Consider the following 21,321-nt stretch of genomic DNA (forward strand, 5'->3'; position numbering starts at 1 on the left):
ACGTATGTGAGGTAGAAGCAATTAAGTTTGACTGCGATTTTCAATAATCGATATCTCGTTACTTAACAGCGTCCATAAATTAAGTAAAATGACAATGCTCCATTACTGTCGGGCGGCTAGATTGTTCGGGTGTAGAATATCATAGTAAAGCATTGATAAATGAGCCAAATGATATAAGATTGATTTTTATAACTCGAAATTCCGTTTATAGTCACTTTCCATCCGGAGTTGACAAGCAGTCATAAACATTATTGCTAACCTTTTGTCCAAAAGTATGACATCTACTGAGCTCCAAAACATATTCTCTGAAAAGCTAGTTATAGTCTACACAGGAGCCAAACAGTCTTAAGGACAAACTTATGCATGCCAAATATATCATCGAACCAGTGAAAGTGTCTCAGGAGGGTTAGTCTCATGCAACAATGCTCGTTGCTAAACATTCCAGATCATGCAACTGACAAAGACATTTATAAGCCATTGCGATCATCATGGGTATCTTGAAATGTGAAACAGACATGTAATATGAATGTGAGACAAAAATGGCGTTGAACAAATGTATCAACTTTTCGATTAAACTTACAAAATATAAGCAAACGAGCCGAGCTAAAATACATGTGTTTATTTTGCTAAATTTAAAGTTAGGATATTTTATGATTCTTTCTGAACATTTCTTTTAGATGGCAACATAATGATTACGATATGCAGTGAACTATGGAATAAATAACATTTACGTAAGGTAGATATTTCGTACGTTTATATCCGTATTTAATAACTCTATGGAACTATACATTCATCATTTGTTTCGTTCTTTGTGATTATGAAAACTGAGTCCCACTGACCTTATTATAATGCAAAATAATATTTTATTATTGTAAACAGATGTAAGTGGTGAAGAAAACGGAGACGTGTACGTGTTTGGTTAATATACACTTTTAAGACTTTTAATTGCTTCGATTATTTTTTAACTTAACAATTGATATATTTTAATTTTAAACAACAGCATACATTCAACAAGCATTTAATTTCGATAAGGGCATATTAAGTACATTAAGTACATTGCAGTTATTGTAATTCTTGTATATATTGGACCTTATGAGGAAAGAACGCTTGTACGTCAAGTAAAACCTATCGAGCGACAATAACCTGTGGGAAATGTGCAAACATGTATAGGAGATAAACATATCATGCATGGCTACAAACAGCATTTAAGGATGTTACCCTCTAAATATAACTAAATTATAAAAGAATAATGTAACACTTGATAATCCAAGACCAATTACCAAGTGACCTAAAAACCACTCTACCTTCGAAGAATACTTGCCATTACCCTGCTCCCTATAATAATTTTCAAAAAAAGCAATAGCGTGGAATAAATGTCCGAGCAAACCGTATGTTGAATCTATCGTGCTTTGTACAATATCGTAACCTACAGATGCATAGTTTTGGCTTTATATGGTCAGATGATACAACAATCCCCCTTGAAATGGACCCATTTATTTGATTTTAATAATCTTGCATTTGTAGTATTTTCTGTACTATAACTTTTTTATACAGTATTTTTTTTTAAACCTTTTTTGCGGAAGAGGTTTCTGAATGCTCTCCCTCCCAGATACATATAATATAAACATATACATAAACAAATAAAATAATCAACTGTGCATTCACTTTTTTAGTTAAATTTTTATTCTTATAATGGTTTATTTTAATTGTTTAACATGAAAGTCAAATGTTACTGAATCTATCGACATTGCAAAATTGTATGCTCTCAAGTTGTATGATTTCTATTATTTAGTATATCTTTATAAGTAACATAAAATCGACGAGTACTTCTATTCATTTTCCCGATCGAAACTACTTTTCTTTGGCTTGGTTACTCGTCAAACAGATCACATACGGTGACGCCGGTTCATCAAAAGTACCGAATAAAGTATGTGTTTGAGTGTGTGTTTATAATTATAAGACTGCTGAAATGTAGATATCCGCCATGTCATTGTAAGCATTACGTATTTTTAAAAAAAAACGTTATTAGTTTTAGGTGTTGAAACCCAACACCAAAATAAACTTTATGTATGTTCCAATAAAACAGATAATGCTTCAGTGTTTTGTTCTCGTACTCGGAGTTTGTTCCTTTCGCATCGTTATCTCGCGTCATTTCTTTTGTAAGCCAGGGATAGAAGGTGTGAAACAACGCCTGACCCTAACGGAAACCCTGGGGACTGAAAGTTAATATTGATAAGACAAAGATAATGGTTTTTCGAAAAAGAGGCGGATTATTGCCAAATGAAAAGTGGGCATACAATGGCCATGCTATAGAAAATGTAAATGATTTTAATTATGTAGGTGTTGTATTTAATTATACAGGTAGTTTTAATTTAAATCAAGAACATTTAATTGGCAAAGCTCTTAAAGCATTGAATACATTGTTTTGTAAATGTCAAGATTTTGATTTAAAGTCAAAAATTCTATGTCAGTTATTTGACGCATTCGTTGGGTCTATTTTAGGTTATTCAGCAGAAGTTTGGGGTTTTACGAAATCTAAGGAATTGAAAAGGATACATCTGAAATTCTGTAAAAGACTTTTAAGCGTTAAAACTAATACCGGTAATGCATGTGTTTATGGTGAGTTAGGAAGATATCCTCTCTTTATACATAGATACATACGAATCGTACAATATTGGTTTAAAATAGCAGCCTCTGATAACATTATTATCAAAACTGTATACAACATTGGAGTTTCAGATTACGCCAGAGGTTGTCGAAATTGGATTTATAACATCAAAAAATTATTTGATGATTACGGATTCAGTTATTTTTTTAACAGCGTTCATGATATCGATGTTAAATTTTTTAAACCCATTCTAAAATCCAGAATTATTGATTCATATAAACAAAATTGGCACCGTACACTAGAAGATAGTTCAATGTTAGATATTTATAGAACATTTAAGTCAAATCTTGAAAATGAGACTTACCTAGACTTAGTTAAAAATTATTTAAGGTTGTATATATGCCGATTAAGATAATCTGTTCACCCCTTACGTATACAGACTGGTAGATATAATGGAAACAATATTGCTAGACAAGAACGATATTGTCTTTGTTGTTATGCCACGGATATTGAGGACGAATTCCATTTAGTATGTATTTGTTCAACATTTGCTGATATAAGAAAGAAATACATTAAAAAATATTACTATAATAATCCATCTGTTATGAAGTATGTACAATTGCTTCAATCAACCAATAGGTCTTAAATAATAAAACTTTGTTTATTTGTTAAGAAATCGTTGAGTATTAGATTGAATTTGTTAAATCGTATAACTTAATTTTCAAATTGTTCATCCTCTGTACTTCTGTATATATTTGTTTTGTAAGTATTGATGTTTGTTGACACTTGTTTTCTGCGCATATACATGTTGACATATATCAATACCAACCACATGTGTTGTTGACGATGTACATTGTGCAAGTCAAATAAAACGTCTGTCTGTCTGGTAAAATGATGTTTATAATTAATATGCTAATTAAACGGCGTATACTATTGCGGAAATTTACAACCATATATGGCCACTAAGATATCCAAATAAGTTGTAATCATTGGTGTTTTCATTATATGTAGTCTAAAGGTACCCTAAGAGGTTGTGTTTCAGGTATTATTACAATTCCGATTAAATTATATTCAAGTTTTATTTCAGAAGTTGCAAAAGAGTATGCACAATTTATTTATTCCACATCTATTAAAAAAAAAAGCGACACTGTAGGTTAAATGCTTGAACATGTTTTTTTTTTAAATCAGAAAATCGTAATATAAGCGTGATATTTTTCGAACAGACAGAACATGAATTTATTAATAGCAGTGAGAACATACGAATTATCAAAGACAAACAACAACTCCCAAAGCTATTGTACCAGATACATGTTCAGGTATTAATTGAGTTCAATATTTATCATAGACTATGTAAAATATAAAACAAAGCATTTATATGATATTATTATTATATTTTTAATTAATATGGTTTATGGTATATATAATATATACAATAAACATACACTCCATGAGTATACATGATACAAAAATAGTAACATATATAAAGGCATGACATGTGATCAGTATTGAATTTCATAAGTTGTACAATTAAGTATCATAAAATGAAAAGGTCTATGTCAAATAATTTTGAATAACATCATTTAGAATCTATTCATCAACAGACGCTATAACGATAACATCAAAAACAACAAAGACGAATCTACAAGAGAGCGAGAAGTCAAGTTTGAGTAATGAATTATATACAATAATCATTATAATTATTATAATATTTGTACAGGTTTCTTTGACTAATTGCTTTATGTACATACATAATTAAGTTTATGTTGGTACTTGTATTATCCGATTGCATGAATCAAATAAATTGTATAATGTTTGTCCTTTTCCAGTAATATTTTTTATATATAATTTCCTAATATCATCATATAAAGAACATTCTAATAAAAAATGATATTCATCCTCAAGAACATTGCAATGTTGACATTTTCTGTCTCGAAAATTGTATGGCTTCAGGTTTCTGCCATCTGCCTTATTCGATTTCTAGTCTATGGGATGACATCCTTAATCTACAAAAAATAGATCTAAACTTACTTATACGTACAGTTTATTAGTAAGGTTGCACTTCAAATTTACAAAACTGTCTGTAATCTATTGCTCTTGAAGAATCATTAAGTTCTGACATCCAATGGATCATTGGATAAATGTATCATTTAATCTAGACATTACCAAGGATAAAAAACACATTCCATCACCTTCACCTGTGCTTAGCCATACTTATTGGAAACCTAAGATCTGCAACAGATTACAAACATATTTTGCCCAAGAATGTTTATTTGGTTTATGTATAAAATTCGCACAAATGCTGCTATAAAACACTTAACATAGTTATGATCTTCTAATTGAATAATTTTCAACCAATACCGTATTACATTATTGGCTCTTTTAGTTATCAAGGATGTTCTTCCAAGTTCACCATATAAAAAATTATAATGTATTTGAACTTTCACGCCAAACAGATTTTTTGCACAAATTTAGCTGAACTTTTTCAATTTCCATTGACTCAGTTAAGCGCCAGATGTATAACCCATTATTTAAAATTGGTAAAACAAGCTGATCAAACAACTTTAATTTGGTATGTTTTGAAATTGTTGGATAATTTATTAAATATGATTTAAAGTTAATAACAGCCTTTGAGGCTTGACATGCAAGTGTTTCAAAGTTATTTGCAAAAGATCATCCTGTAGTGAATACATTTCCAACGTATGTAAATGATTACAAAATTTCTAACGCTTGGTCTTTGTACACAAAGTTAATATCCCTCATAAGTTGTCTCTCTTTTTAAAAACCATAACCTTTGTTTTATTTGGGTTAACACATAATTTCCACCTATCACACTATTTCTTTATCAAAGACAAACCTTTATTTAGTTCTTCCTCAGTTTCTGCTATAATTACAATCTCATCTGCATATAACAAAAAACATAGTTTTAGCATACCAATATCTTTTCCTTTAAAATCATTTAACACATAATGTTCTTCTTAGTCGTTCAAATAAATAAAAAAAAGAAATTGTGATAATGATTCTCATTGTCTTACTCCTAAACATATCCATTAGTTAGTGTATTACCTAATTTTATTCTTGATTTCACATTTGTATACATTGTATGATATCAAACATTTTTCCTATAACGCCTAGCTTCAACAGTTTATACCAGATGATATCCTTCACCAAATAATCGAACGCTTTGGTGTTATCAACAAATACATACAGCCTTGTGATACAACAACCTTTTATATTCCATTGTCCTCACACACAATCACTTGTGAAATAATGCTTTGCAGGCGGGCGGCTTGCACCCGAGGACTTGACTTGTCAACGTCGCCATAGTACAGAACAATGAACACGCATACGGCGAATACGATCTTTATTGCATAGATAATCACGATCATATATGTGTCCAGGGCGCGACTTACGTGCTGCCAGGTGATTTTCCTATCTTGAAAATTCGATTTCCCTCGGTCATTTCTGTTGTGCGTTCCATCATTATGCGATACCATCTCAATATCCTCTTCTGATGAATCATGTTCTGAAACTTTCTTTACCTCGCAACGCAGTCTTCTGGCAAATGTAACTATGGGGTCACAAACAGACGGAACATGCTTTGTTTCCTTCTTTACATTGAGAGCAGAATCCAAAATAACTATGATTACAATGGCCGCATTTGACAAGAACCACACAAACATGCACACGTTGATCAGGGGCATAGGGTCTGAACTGCTTGGCAAACTTCCTGCTACGAGTGACATGTACACAGACACCGCTAATAAACCTGTCACCGCTAAACTCAGACGTTCACCGGACTCCTTTGGTATCAGGAAAACTAGAGGAACCATTGACACCAGAATAAATACCGGTATAACAATTATTACAAATGTGTTAAGGGGTTTACGTTCCAACTCATATTCGATAATAAAAACCTGACGAAATCCTATTTTTTTCTTTGTTTGAAACTGTTTGAAAGTTAAAATTTGCCACTCTCCAGTAGACAAAGTATCTGGATTGATACAATGCGTGAGTGAGATCTCGCTGCCAGAATACGATGGTACCGATATCTGTATTTCACAAAACTGTTTGTCGAACGGGAAATGAGTGCTATCAACACTACATCGGGTTTCCACTATTTGCGAGTATTCCCATGTAACCTCGCCAAGGAACATAACGTCGACGACTTGACTCTGAAATAGAAAGGCTTCCTACCTATAAAATTGTCAGATGGTGTATACATAATATGATTTCAGCTAATGCAAAGTCTATATAAACAAATCATAAATATTTTTTTTGTTAATACAACAAATATAAATTATTACAATTATTCATGTTAATTTGTTATAGATAAAAGAACATTAGTTCTATATACAACTTTGTTAATGAAAATAAAGCTTATGTCTACCCCAATGTTGTCTGACAGCATGTATCTTGGGCTATGCGGATTAGCGATTGTTATTGACGGTCTCCAAATCAGCTCCTTATCAAGTTCCATGAAGAATGCCTGCCGTGGCAATTTGGCCGACACGTTTTGATTTACAAGGCACAAGATATCGTTCATCCAGTCGAGCCGAGTGTCTCTCCAATTGATTGTGAACGACATCACAGACGAAAGTCGCTCCTCTACCTGATCCAGTTGTATCAACGTTTCCAACCGAGAATTAATGGTGACGTTAAACGTCTCCTGACTTCCGAAGTTTGGATGCAAATTCTTTCGATAACGTTCCATAATTTTGTTATATATATCCGGTAAAGAGTTACTGTTATATCCGATGGATAAACATTTCTTTCCAATCTTACTACCGCTTGCATCTTCGCTATCCATTGACCCATTTACAATTATTTGATCGGCATCTATGTTGTCGTTGGTTGCAGTGATGGTATCATTCAAGTTTTGTAACTGCACCGCAGAGATAAAACTATCATAGAAAACGAATAAGTTTAATATTGAAAATAGGCATCTCATCTTCGCGAAGCTTGTGTTAGTATTTGTTCATAGCCAAAACACTGACTGTTGGTTTCCAGATATGTTTTAACAGATAAACTTCATTTACTGCGTGAATGACTTCAATCATTAATCCACATACACACACATATGTTACATATATAATATCAAATTGATCTACTGAGTTTTCCGTTCTTACTATATTAATAAGAGTCCACACGTCACACGAACAATAGCTAATGGGTGCCATAAAATGAGATTTGGTCATCCTCATATTTCTTAAAGGTAAAATCTAGATTCTAATTTAGATAAAAATAAATGGGTATTTATACGAGACATCGTGAATCAGTGTGAAATAAAATTCCGTTTTACGTTGATATGTTGGTAGGTTAATAGGCGTTTCTTTTTTTAAATTATGCGTTGGAAAAAGAGACGTTTTCTATTTTCAATATGGTAATGTCGTCTTATCAGATTGGAATATTAGCACGTGAATTTTGTATCAAAACGTTAATTCCTACCTATTTAGCGTTATTTCATAGACAACACTTGGACAATACATAAGCTTCATAGTTGAAGATAATATGAATATGCATGTGTCTGCTGAGCAGACTTTGTGCTCTGTGAGTGCTTTGATATTATGTGCCTTTATTTTATTCTAAGCCTCATATTCTCTTTCACACATCTATAGGGCTGTAATATGTTATTATCTCTATGTATGGGCCGTGCTCTGTGAATAGGGGGTTTAAAGCATTTGCGTAAAGTATAGTCCCAGATAAATCTGGGCAGTCCGCACAGACTAATCAGGGACGACACTTTCCGCTTTTATATTTTTCGTTTCAACAAAGTCTCGTTTTAGCAGAATTCAAGTACGACACTTTTCGCACATGGCATAAACCCCATTTTCACAGAGTACGGCTCATATATGACTTAGGGTTATTAACCTCACATAACCGGACTATATGTCGCGTGCTCCTACGTAGAATGTCAACGTCACAATTAAAGATCAAATGTCATTTATTGTAATTTCCGCTCTGTAATTATAAAGGGATCTTTTCACGGTTTGGTAAATTGACAAAATTGAAAAAAGTTGTTCAAGATTCGCAAATTTTCGTTTTAGTTATGATATTTGTGAGGAAACAGTATTACTGAACATTTACCATAGTCCAATATAGCCCTTATGTATCTTTTGACTATTTGAAAACCTAAAAATTATAAAGCGTTGCAACGCGAAACGATTGAATAATTTGGAGAGTTCTGTTGTTGTCGTTTAAATTTACGAAACTACGAAGATTGCTTATATAACGTATAAAATACTTAAACTTTATATATCCGGCGGAATAGCCGAGAGGGCTAATGCGTTTTTACTTCAGACTTACTCCAGGACTCCGGGGGTCACTGGTTCGAGCCCTGGTACCGGCTACTTTTTTTTCTTTTTTAAATTTTATTCTTGATTTTTTACTGGAGTTTTCAAGATCCAATGTTTACATTTATCAATATAACGCATTTAATGACAAACTTCAAAATATGCCAAAATCTGTGAAAAGGCCCCTTTAAATATTACGATGTCAATTTGGGTGTTCAAAATGTGTGCTTACATAAAGACAATAGGATGTGTCATTTTAAACGATTTTTACCTGTGATTATGCTCCTCATTTCTGCGCTGTAACTAATGAAGATTTACTTTTGATCTTGTAGTAAATGTAGTACCCTCTCTCCGATACACATATGGCAGATCCTGTGACACGCCTTGTTTATAATAATAAAAAATACTGAGCGATTGTAATTGAGATAAATTAATATTGCTAAATTTATTAAATGCATCAATTAAATAAATTAAATCAATAGGAATTAATTATAATAATAAAATTGAAAAAAAAGTTATCGTAAAAGCCGTCTAAAGTTGTTTATCATTCAACCGTTCAGCAAATAAAATCTAAGGATATTATTTATAGTATAAATATTAAATTGTATTTCTGTGTCAATTTATATTAAATATCCCAACTGGATACGAAACTGAGTAAAAGAAGTTATATCCAGCCAGCCGTTTTTTGCGAATATTCGAATATTCGATTGAATGGATTTGCGAATATTCGAATACCGATATAGGAATTCGATGCCATCCCTAATTTATACGCATGTAATGAGATACAGTCAAAAGATTACATCTAAGCATAAGGGGTAGGTCCGTTTTAAAATATCCAGTCAGACGATACCATCTTAGAACAAAATCAATATCCATTTTAACAGATCCAGTCACATTGAATTTTAGCATAATTTCTAGTTCAATGTCATCCTATCCATTCAGCAGAGAAATATTTGAACATCCTTAAAATGCAGTTTTCGCAAAATATAAGTTACACATTGCTGAATCAACATGAAATATCCTTGCAACTGTTCTTCTAAACATTTATAGGGCGAGTTCAAAAATGGTTTTGTTTCGTTGAAAAACATGGAAGTCAGGCACGCGGTGGTACAGTTCTCCTCAGCTGATACTTGCATGGCAAAAGTGAAACTTAATGAAAACTCTAGAAGTCATATTTTTGCCTAAAAGTCATGATTTTTGATCAAGATAGTGTTCTCTTTTTCAAACAATATAATTGGATGCAACACAGATTTTAATTCTTGGAATTTATTTCAATTTTGATCTTACAAATATTTTTTTAAATCAATTAGAATGAAAAAATGTTGCTGCAGTTTTGCTGATTTTTTCCACCAAATAGATTTTGTTCAAAATTTATATTCAAGTATTATATACAAATCCTATATGAAAAATGAAATAAAAATATAGGGTCGACGGCCTTGTTTTGATTTTATTCACCATTTTATAACATGTACTTTTTACATTTAAAATGGAAAATCTCTAATTGCCTCAAACCAATTAATAACCTATGAAATACACAACATATAGATATTATATAAGCTGAGATACATAAAATACCATTTAATTAAACAACACAAAGCCAAAAAAATGGAGAACACACGTTAAATCAAAATTATTTTTTTTTAATGTTTATGTCACCCCAAAAAAACATCAATTTTTTACTATTTTTAACACCAAAATGTAATTAAAAAAAATCTGTCAAATAGAATTCTGCAAAACTGCTCAAATATGTACGTGTTGTCATCATAAAACACAAATAAAAAAGGGGGTCACCGCACTTTTAACAGAGATTTTATGTTATAACTATCCCTACCGTCTACGTAAAATTTTATAAAAATACATCAATTAGGCAAAACCCAAGTACCGGTACATAGATTGTAAAAAATATGCATAAACATTAGAACTTGTTTACAATCTTAACTGGGATCACAACAGCTTACCAAAAGACATTAATAAAAACAATATTTAATCACAAACATAATACCATACAGTATCAAACTCGACCTTAATCATTAATAACTTACATGTACTTGTTCACAGATTTCCGCTTGTTTTGAAGTTTGTGATTAAATGCTTTAAATTGATAAATTTAAACGACATGACTAAAAGCTCCAGTATAAAAGAAGAATGAAATTAAAGAAATAAAAAACACGTAAAAAAAAACGTTAAACCCACCTGGGATCGAACCTTTGACAATTAAATTATGAACCAACTCGGTCATTTCTGATGATACTGATAACAAAAATATTGAGTTGTGATAATAGCATCATCGGTGTTGCTATAAATATATTCTCGGTTAAATAAACTGCCGCAACATCCCTTAAAATGAAAAAATATTCTGAAAGATTGGGAAAGAAAATGTTTAACACCAATTGGAAAGATTGTAATAGTGAACATTCTTATTGTGTAATTAATCACTTTTTCATATCATTTCCTTACCCACCCAATACAATTTTAAATGCAAAAAACTACTTGTAACATTAGTTTCATTTGGTACGGGCATAGCAAAATCAACTTGACCACTTTAGTAAAAGAATGTAGTAAAGAAGGTTTAAAAAAGATCGATTCGGATTCATTTATTCCAATATTGAAACTTACTTGGCTAAAAAATATTCAATCAGTCCGGGGAAATTGGATAGATATCACAAAGCTGTATTTTGATACTTATAAACATTTAATCTGCAGTTATCATTATTCTTTAAATAAATGTAAGATACTTTCAAACCTTCTTTGGATAGATGTTTATCTTAAAGATTATCTTTATTGTTTTACATAAGAATTAAACAGAAGAATTCTTGCAAAATCAACATTTCTGAAGCCCAAATATTTTGATAGGAAATACATTTGTTTTTTCTTTAAATCATTAGATGCTGTAATTAATTGTATAGGTAACATATATCAAATTGAACCTTTATTGATGATTTAAAATACAATTTACAGTTGGAACATAATTTCATAAATAATACAGGAGTGACAATAGCAATAGCTCAATTTATGATAAAAATATAGTATATCTTGTCCTACCCATACACTTTTGAAACCATTTTTCCCAATTATTACGACTTATATTAAAAAATAATCTGGCGCAAAAAGACTATAAAACATTTTAAATAAAAACAATTAACAATGATAAATTAAAGCAAAGTGGTATATCATACTTTATGCAACAAAGTCTAGTCTGCAATACATGTTTGGTTGCGTACAGACATATACATATTACCAGCAGCTGAATCATACTACATTTACATCATATTGTAAAACACATATAAAAATATAAATCAAATCACAAAACACAATCCACAGTACTGCATGTTACACGTTAACACTCGGTTGATTCTTTATCAACTATTTGAACTAAGTGCTGTTAATTGTTCCACACATTTTTCAATTACTTTATGCCAATTACCGACAGTCTTATTAATTAATTCAAAATTGCAAAAACTGCAACAAGCCTTTGTAAAACACATTAGTAAATTATGAATAATTACTGACACATAATATATTGTATCCCATTTTTATACCGACATTGACGGTATAACACCCCATGGAAAATCTAGCCTGTATCCCACCTTGTTGAATATACCTGTCGCGTGCACGGACTACTTTTTATTCTACCACTGATTGATTTTTCATAAGAAATTTCTGGAGTCGAGAAAACTTAAGCTTTAAAATTATACGACCTTCAACCTTTAGATCTAGTCAAGGGACATAAATTTTCGCCATCCATATAATGAATCAGCTGATTGATGCGTCATAAAATAACATACTTATTGCGTCATTTTCCAAACTATGTGATGTCATCTTTTGGTGTACACGAAACTAGTATGCGATGTCTGGGAATAAAACATTAAAGACTCGCATTTTTTCGTGTTAATGTATCCTGGATGTAATTTTGAAAAAGTGCATATTCTATGGACTACTTACCTCTGATGGAACCGGTGAGACGAAGGATTTAGATCTACATCTAGATCTAGCTAATTCGTGTTATTGCCTTTCAGAATGTGCGTGCCTATTGGATGTGAAATTGTGTGTGTAGAACATACTGATAGGTGTGTATTTTGGTTCAGTAGTCTATTTGAATTGTTTTGCTTTTGGATGTTAGTAAACGTTAGTGTATTTTCTTTGATGAATACACTTTTTTGTTGTTATTTTTATCAAAGAAAGTCTATTCAGAAGGAATAACCCGTTTGCAACGTAAGTGTTTCAAAGCTTAATAGAATTATTACGGATTATCTTGTGTTTGGGTCACAAACTAAAGGATGTGAAGGCTAGAACAAGACGCCATCAAAATCTGCAGCGCCCATGAAAAAAATATGCGAGTATAGTTTTATTGATAATTAATTAAGACATAACAAACGAAGAATACGGTATTTGGTTGGTTTGGAATGTTATTCCTCTGGTAGGGGTGGCATATAGCAGCCGCACTGTCTGTCCGACAGTCCGACAGTCTGTCAGCCAGTCCGGCATTCCGTTTTCCGGAGTTTTTTTACGCAATGTTTTCAGATATTGAGCTGATTTTTTGGCATGTGAGTCTTCCTACTTGACTTACAGATGAAGTGTTTCGGTCCATCGTTTTTTGGCGAAGTTATGTGCCTTGGAATTAAAAAATTCCCGTTTTATGGAATTTTTTTTTTACAAAACGCTTTAAGATATTTATTTGATTGTTGGTATGTGAGTTTACTTACATGTCTTGATGAAGTGTGAGTTTCGCTCCGGTTCTTTTAGTTTTGGCGAAGTTGTGGTTCTTGGACTTAGAAATACTCCGTTTTCTGGATTATTTTAAGAAACGCATTCCGATATTTACCTGTTTTATGCCCCCGAAGGGTGGCATATAGTTTTTTAACTGTCCGTCAGTCAGTCCAAAAACTTTAACATTGGTAATAACTATTGCAATATTTAAGATATCAACTTGATATTTGGCATGCATAAGTATCTCATGAAGCTGCACATATTGAGTGGTGAAAGGTCAAGGTCATCCTTCAAGGTCAAATGTCAAATATATGGCTTCAAAGGGGGCATTGTGTTTCTGACAAACACATCTCTTGTTTGGTATGTGAGTCTACTTACATGACTTACATGCAAAGTGTGACTTTCGTTCCGGTCCATCGATTTTTGACGAAGTAAAGGGTCCTGGACTTTCTCTAAAATAGCTAATGTGTGGCTGCAAAGCGCCTTTGGGGCATTGTGTTTCACAAACGCAGGTCTTAGTAATCCTATTACGATATGTGTCTTCGGGCGTTGAAGTGCCACTAAGAGACGTTTTTTAATTAATTGAAAATGTCAAGAAACAAAAAAAACACAGTGCATTTCAAAACGCGAGAACCTTTAAAAGGACTTTTCCGCAGATTGTCGAAATGAACGTTTTTGCCACAAATTCAAGAAATAGAGGAAAATTGTAAATCAGGGAGCGATATAACACTTCAAGCGTACAATCAAAGCCTTCATACATTTTTGTTCACGAATAAGCAACATCGGAAAATATGAAATTGTTAAGACGTTACTGAAAATGTGACCATTTTTCAACGCGCGAATGTAATAAATCGTTTGGCTTTTTTCAAAAGCATATATTGGGTACTAGACCTTAAATAGTAAATCGATTGAGTATTTTGGGGCTTTTGTTGGTATTCGTTATACTTTGTGACAATACGCTGCTTGTTAGAATTATAAACTGCATGATAACACGTTTAAGCTCGAATAGCCGAGTGATTTAGAAGATAGTGATTAAAAATAGCCGAGTGATTTAGAAGATAGTGATTAAGAATAGCCGAGTGATTCAGAAGATAGTGATTAAGAATAGCCGAGTGATTTAGAAGATAGTGATAAGAATATATATTTTTAATCACAAAGCCCGTTCAGCCTCAGAGTATTTATTTTTCTTAAATTATATTTATGTTTTATAGCCGGGCTCATAAAATTATGATGTTTACATTTATCAACTTAAAAAAGTTAATGATAATCTACACAACAAATGCCAAAATATTTTAACAAATCCCTTTAAAAGTTAAGACTTAACGAAGTTCGCCTCGGCTGCGTGAAGAAGACATACTATCTAAAATCGCTTTTGTTCATTACCTGTATTTATTTTGTTGGTGTGTTACAATTGTAGTTTCATTCTTTATTCTCATTTATATACATACATTACATATTTATAACAGAGACACATATTCACACTAAAACATTATGTATATAACCGCTCATGATGTTGAGCTATAAGAGATATTGCAAATGTTTGCATATCATTATATAAAATATAATTCTATTATCACTATTCACAATACTAACAGGTAGAAAGTAAGTGCTACTCTTTCTTTAAAAATAAAATAATCAAAGTTAAGACAATGATTGCTGTAAATTGGAGCACTAGCGCGCTAGTAAAATACATTTTTGTATGAACATAAGTTAAGCTTTTCCGAATTAAGAAATCGTTAATGCACCTATTTCTTTCTTTAAAACAGTCATTTATATAGGAGTGTGTACTATTGAAGTTATTTCTGTTAACAAATGTGTAAGAGTACACTATTCACATACAATGATTAATCAATTCCAAAACAATTACTTACTACTAATGGCAATTCAATGAACAGTTTAAATACGATAGAACTTATACATTAATGTACAAATCAAATGGGTATATAAAGTATTTCTTACTGTTGACATATGCATTGAACAAATTAAAATATAAAAGCAAGACTCGCAACTTGTTATTTTTGTTCAATACATTTTACATGCACCTACCGTTAGATTTTCCTAAAACGATATGTTCTCTCTGTACAATATGAATTCATGAACTCTGTAAACACACAAATAATGGTCAAAGACTACATACAATATATCTTTTTTTTTTCCAGCCCTGCCAGTTGGCACATAGTGTATGCTTTTCCGTTCAATTAACGAGATATTGATGGCAATACTATTGAAATGTGGATCCTTCTCACCCTTCTCGCTTATTTATTAAGTTTCTGCAAGGATTTGAGCGCATGTTGTGACCTGGTACTTATGGACGCCAGCTTGGTTTTCGTGGTCATAACGGTCATCATATGCGAGCTGTCATGATTCGCTTTAGTTGAATGACTTCAACCTGTACACGAATGTTATACACATGAACAAATTAACAGCACCCAGAATGTACTTATATTCCCCAACAACCGATGTTTTGTATACGTCCGTTTTTCGATTGCCTTCTTATCTCATTGTTCGGTTACACGTCCATTTTTCGGTTGTACACAACAATAGGTTCTGTCCCATAAACGATACGCAAATCCGCTGCTCCATTGCACTGCCGCTGTTAAGTAAACGATTTGTTCCGTTACACGATGCATGAAATTATGTTACACGTCTTGTACAGTAAGCGTGCTGTAAACGTTCCCAGTCTTCTTCGCGCAACGCAAAATCAACCCGTTTCTCGTTTCATCCGTGAGAATGTCAATTAATGCCGCCGACACATCTTCTGTGCTAAAACACGCAAACTTCCAACCGTCACATTTACAATAAGTGTTTTATTCCTAAACAATTTTCTAAATTTTAGCAGTTTGTACTGCATCAGTAGGAATGAGATAACTATAACCAAAAAAAAAAACTATCGGCACAATTCGTTTCACAAAACCCGAAACATATGTTCCTAAAGATTATAATTCAGACGGACATACACAGCGGATAACATTTATTCTTTCGTTTTCGGGTCGAAAAAAGAAGAAACAAAGATCAATGTGCTGCGATGTTATACACATGTGCAACAATTAATTTAGGATCAATCGCCGCGCAAACCAATTCCACGTGAACAGTACCTGAGTACTCCAATGCGCTCAATGAACGCGTTCACGGCTGTCTGGTCCCCGCCGATAGTCTGGGAAGCGTCCCCCGCCGCCATCTGTCTAAACATGGGCGTGTCTACGAACGCCGGACACATCACGTTGAGTCGGATGTTTGACTTTTTGGCCGCCTCGGATACCTTAATAAAGATGTTTCTTTGTTTGTGCGGTGCATCCTTAATACTGATTATTGTTTATTTATGCATTGGGGAAGCTCAAAATAGAATGGTAATATCTTAAGAGAAACAAATAGTTATTATATGTTTACGTTTGTTTACACAAAAATGTCAAGCATTTCTACTCGACAATAAGTGTTGACGGAGTCTGTTTGAATGTACGTTAATTTACACAAAACGTTTAGAACTACAATGGGTTAATGTCAAGTATTCCTCAAACTTAATCGAAACAGTTTTTCCCTTTCTTCGGGACAATTAAACGGGTAACATATCTTGTGTTTTTGTGTGATCAACATAGATATAAGAAGTGTTTTTCAACTTACTGCATAACATCGTGTAGCGTGAATGATTCCTGCCTTAGTGCAGCCATACACAGGCGAGAATGGGTTCGGATTCAAACCTGTATCCAGAAAGTACACATATTAAAGCAGCCATCTATTTTTCAATTAAATGGCTCAAACATGTTGACAGTTCTGGTGTACTACGGTACCACTGAAGTGACATACGGAATATTGCTGAAATATTTCACCTTCGTGCCACCGTTGATACTGCATTTAGTATCCATTTACTCGTAATAAACGAAATAATAACTTTCCTCTCATTATGTATTATTTGACCAAGGAGAAATCTCCAACAGAAGTAAGTTGTTGAATAATGAAGTCATACTGTGCAGTAAATCATAATTCTTTAACTTCCCGTTCAGGTCCACTGACGGGCGCTTACCGCCATACTGGGCGCTTATCCGTCATACTGGCAAGTTGACGCATACCCGCCATACTGGCCACGTTGACGACACTAACCCGCGTTACTTGCCACGTTTATCCACCATACTGGCCACGCTTTCCCGCCATACTGGCCACGCTTAACCGCCATACTGGCCACGCTTTCCCGTCATACTGGCCACGCTTAACCGCCATACTGGCCACGCTTTCCCGCCATACTTGCCACGATTACCTGCCATACTGGCCATGCTTACCCGCCATATTGGTCACGCTTACCCGCCATAATTGCCACGATTAGCCGCCATATTGGTCACGCTTACCCGCCGTACTGGCCATGCTTACCCGCCATACTGGCTACGCTTATCCCCCATACTGGCCACGCTTACCCGCCCTACTGGCCACGCTTACCCGCCATACTGGCCAGGCTTACCCGCCATACTGGCCACGCTTACCCGTCATACTGGCCATGCTTTCCAGCTGTCGTTTCCCCGCCATACTGGCCATGCTAACCCCGCCATACTGGCCACGCTTACCCGCCCTACTGGCTACGCTTATCCGCCATACTGGCCACGCTACCCGCCCTTCTTGCCACGCTTACCCGCCATACTGATCACGCATACCCGCCATATTGGTCACGCTTACCCGCCATGTTGGCGGGTATCCAGCTGTCCTTTCCCGCCATACTGGCCACGCTTACCCGCCCTACTGGTCACGCTTATCCGCCATATTGGTCACGCTTACCCGCCATACTGACCACGCTTACCCGTCATACTGGCCACGATTACCCGCCATACTGGCCACGCTTACCCGCCATACTAGCCACGCTTACCCTTCCTACTGGTCACGCATACCCGCCATACAGCTCACGCATACCCGCCATATTGGTCACGCCTACCCGCCATGTTGGCCACGCTTAACCGCCATACTGACCATGCTTACCCGCAATACTGGCCATTCTTACCCGCCGTACTGGCCATTCTTACCTGCCATGCTGGCCACGTTGACAATGCAGCCCCCGCGGCCTCCATGCTCTACACTGAGATAGTACATGCGAGTCGCAGTCCACGTAGGGTCCCTTTCTGTCGGATGTACAAGGAGTAATCAGTTTGGTTTCAATCGTGTTCATAATCATGGCCAAAAGCTTAATAGTGTTTAAAGCTATTAGCCGATAGCAAAAATATTTTTTTTTACATTTCGACTCCTCTGGCTAGGTCTTATCATGTAACGCTGGACTACACAACCGAGCATTGCAGGTTCGATCTCAGGTCCGGCCATATACCTTAAGAAGGGATAAGTAATGAATCCTTAATATGACTACCCCCCCCCCCCCCCCACACACACACACAACATCAGATTCAAGAGGGGCACTTGTCAGTTACCGACATTAGTGTTTGAACTTTGTACTGGTTATCCAGCTGTCCTAGATGTGTTTGTACACTCGACAACGTAAGGGCGAGATAGAAAAGTATGTACACACGATCCAACCGACAGATATAAGGATAACAATAAACAAGTTTCAACATCATCTTATAAGAGTATATTTAGTTAGCAATACATCAAGAGTTAACATATCACAACATCTCACCATGTTAACATTCACAGTTTGTTCCCACTTCTCGTCCGTTTCCCCTCCTATTCCAGCGTTATTGACGACTATATCGATCCCACCGAACGCCTCTTTTGTCTGTTTGAACACAGCTTTAACATAAGAAAGACATGGCGATAGTAATACAGAACAGGGGAGGTCTGATTTTGTATGTGCAATTATTCCTTGGTTAAATAATATGCATATAATGTCGGCAAAGTTCAAATAACTAGTTGTGACGAATTGCAAAACAACCCAAACAGCATAACATGCAGTTGTTATGATGTAAATAGACATGCATGCGAACTGTTAACGTTTAACAACGTAACATAGATAAAGTTTCTTTTACGCAAACATAGACGCACGACAACCCTCAAACTCCGTCGCAGACGTGATGTTACACTTAGAGAACATGACGTTGTCGTGTCCGTACTGTTGTCTGAGATCCAACTCCGTGGCCACACCCGTCTCTGCGTTGAAGTCGGCAATACAGACCTAAGATTATAGAAAAGAACTGTATTAGTGCGGGACATGTTTGAACAGACCTTTATCAATGAGTGACGTGTTGAAACATACCTGAGTCAATGGGTGACATTTTGGAACAGACCTGCATCAAAGACCTTACCGATGTAAATGTTTGAATTTTTTTTTCCTTCAAGTTGATGACCACATGTCAATTTTCTTGTATGCTGTTTAACTCAAGCCTAAATTATGCAAGATTCGATGGCCGATTGATAACAGCAATATGATCATTAGGCCCCGGGATCGAATCGGGGTCAGCAAAAAATGTTTCACGGTTATTTATGACCTTTTAATGTCATTGCACGTTAGCATGAAGTACCGTGAAGTTAAATATGAAATAAAAAATAATTTTATAAAAAATTACAAAAATACACTAACAAAGTTAGACACGACGTTAATCGCTCAATATTTTACTGTGCCGTGCATGGATACACATATATGCAGTATATTGATATTCGTCCGCAAATTCATGATGATCATCGAGCAGAGAGAAAGTTAATATGATTTATAATGTTATTTATATAGAACTATCCGCTCGCGGGAATATCATGTAAATTGAGCGAATCAATAATGAACACATGTCGACTCTAGATAGTGACATACATGTGTAATTCATCGAATTTTTGATCACGGTAGACAAATGTATAAAAAAAATCCTGAAAAAAACTCAGTTGATAACTATAAGTAATGTACAATAATTTAGTAATAACTACATACAGTATGTAAACTAACGAAAGCCTACAACCAGTACTTTGTTCTTTGGGGGAGATCTAAAGAACGCTCCCACGGTGGGGATCGAACCCGTGACCTCCCGGTAAATCAATGTAAATCAATTGTTTTCGTAGTTTATCTCTGAAGATGTGTTTACATAAGCCAAAGCGCTGTGTTTACATATTGTTAAAGCTTCTTTTGTTCAGTATTGTGATTTATTATGCTCAAAGACTAAGCCCGAAGTTAAAATACGACCGCAATAAATGTATCTAACTTCAAGGCTTGTAATTCAAAGCGGACTAAGACCAAACAAAAGTTGCTTGTTTTCACTTACATTTAAAAAACTGGGATTTCAGGCAATATTTCGTTGCCTTTTATACTATACTGTAAGCAAGTTATTTCCCACCTTAATAAGGATGTTTAATGACAAAACTTTCCAAAAGGCCATGCTAAATTTCTTCCTTACATGTAAGACTTAATTTTGCGTATTACTATGATCAAATGTAGGGTCGTTCAGTTTAATGGAAACACACAATTTTGTAAGTACAAACTATGCAGTAATACCGACTTAGCGATAACTTCAATCGGATTAAAGGAACGGTGCGTATGGTGTATTTTGCTTATAATTGAATATTGGATTTTCGTATATTGATAAACTATTAATGTTTATTCAAAAGTAATACTGCAGATAAAAAATCAAGGAGTTAAGTCCTATCGTTTATCAGGTATCGAGTTATCGCATATGGATATAATTTCTAAAATGACTATTCAAAAGTTGTAAATACATGTAAGAGTTAAGATAAACAAACGATTCAGGGCCGTTCGCAGGAATTTGGGACCGGGAAGGGTGCGAGAGGTGTCTCCCCGCCTGATTTTTGTTT

The 21,321-nt window shown here is 34.5% G+C and overlaps 2 protein-coding genes across 2 annotated transcripts; both read right to left on the reverse strand.

Annotated features, from left to right (window-relative positions):
• Positions 1–4,744: 4,744 nt before the first annotated feature.
• On the reverse strand, positions 4,745–11,101 carry LOC127844196 (neuronal acetylcholine receptor subunit beta-3-like). Its single transcript, XM_052374267.1, has 3 exons — positions 11,092–11,101; positions 6,996–7,509; positions 4,745–6,780 (listed from the first exon to the last, which is right to left on the reverse strand). The coding sequence occupies exons 2-3, from the start codon at positions 7,413–7,415 to the stop codon at positions 5,836–5,838; spliced, it is 1,365 nt and encodes a 454-aa protein (XP_052230227.1). The 5' UTR covers positions 7,416–7,509; positions 11,092–11,101; the 3' UTR covers positions 4,745–5,835.
• A 3,745-nt stretch (positions 11,102–14,846) lies between these two features.
• Positions 14,847–19,848, reverse strand: LOC127844213 (15-hydroxyprostaglandin dehydrogenase [NAD(+)]-like). The gene is made up of 6 exons (XM_052374281.1): positions 19,579–19,848; positions 19,208–19,320; positions 18,606–18,701; positions 17,224–17,300; positions 16,701–16,864; positions 14,847–16,368 (listed from the first exon to the last, which is right to left on the reverse strand). Exons 3-6 carry the CDS (start codon positions 18,670–18,672, stop codon positions 16,245–16,247), a joined length of 432 nt encoding a protein of 143 aa, XP_052230241.1. The 5' UTR covers positions 18,673–18,701; positions 19,208–19,320; positions 19,579–19,848; the 3' UTR covers positions 14,847–16,244.
• Positions 19,849–21,321: the final 1,473 nt, after the last annotated feature.

Source organism: Dreissena polymorpha, chromosome 9 (genome assembly GCF_020536995.1).
Source record: "Dreissena polymorpha isolate Duluth1 chromosome 9, UMN_Dpol_1.0, whole genome shotgun sequence".
Taxonomy (NCBI): domain Eukaryota; kingdom Metazoa; phylum Mollusca; class Bivalvia; order Myida; family Dreissenidae; genus Dreissena; species Dreissena polymorpha.

What these genes read in the sequence shown, in the direction of transcription:
- LOC127844196 (XM_052374267.1), bottom strand. Translation starts at nt 7,415, where the DNA reads ATGGATAGCGAAGATGCAAGCGGTAGTAAGATTGGAAAGAAATGTTTA. An exon ending in TGCTGTCAGACAACATTGGG is followed by an intron (nt 6,781 to 6,995) that starts GTAGACATAAGC and finishes TTTCTATTTCAG; the next exon opens with AGTCAAGTCGTCGACGTTAT.
- LOC127844213 (XM_052374281.1), bottom strand. Translation starts at nt 18,672, where the DNA reads ATGTACTATCTCAGTGTAGAGCATGGAGGCCGCGGGGGCTGCATTGTC. An exon ending in CAACGTGGCCAGCATGGCAG is followed by an intron (nt 17,301 to 18,605) that starts GTAAGAATGGCC and finishes TTCTGGATACAG; the next exon opens with GTTTGAATCCGAACCCATTC. An exon ending in ACGCTACACGATGTTATGCA is followed by an intron (nt 16,865 to 17,223) that starts GTAAGTTGAAAA and finishes ATCTTTATTAAG; the next exon opens with GTATCCGAGGCGGCCAAAAA.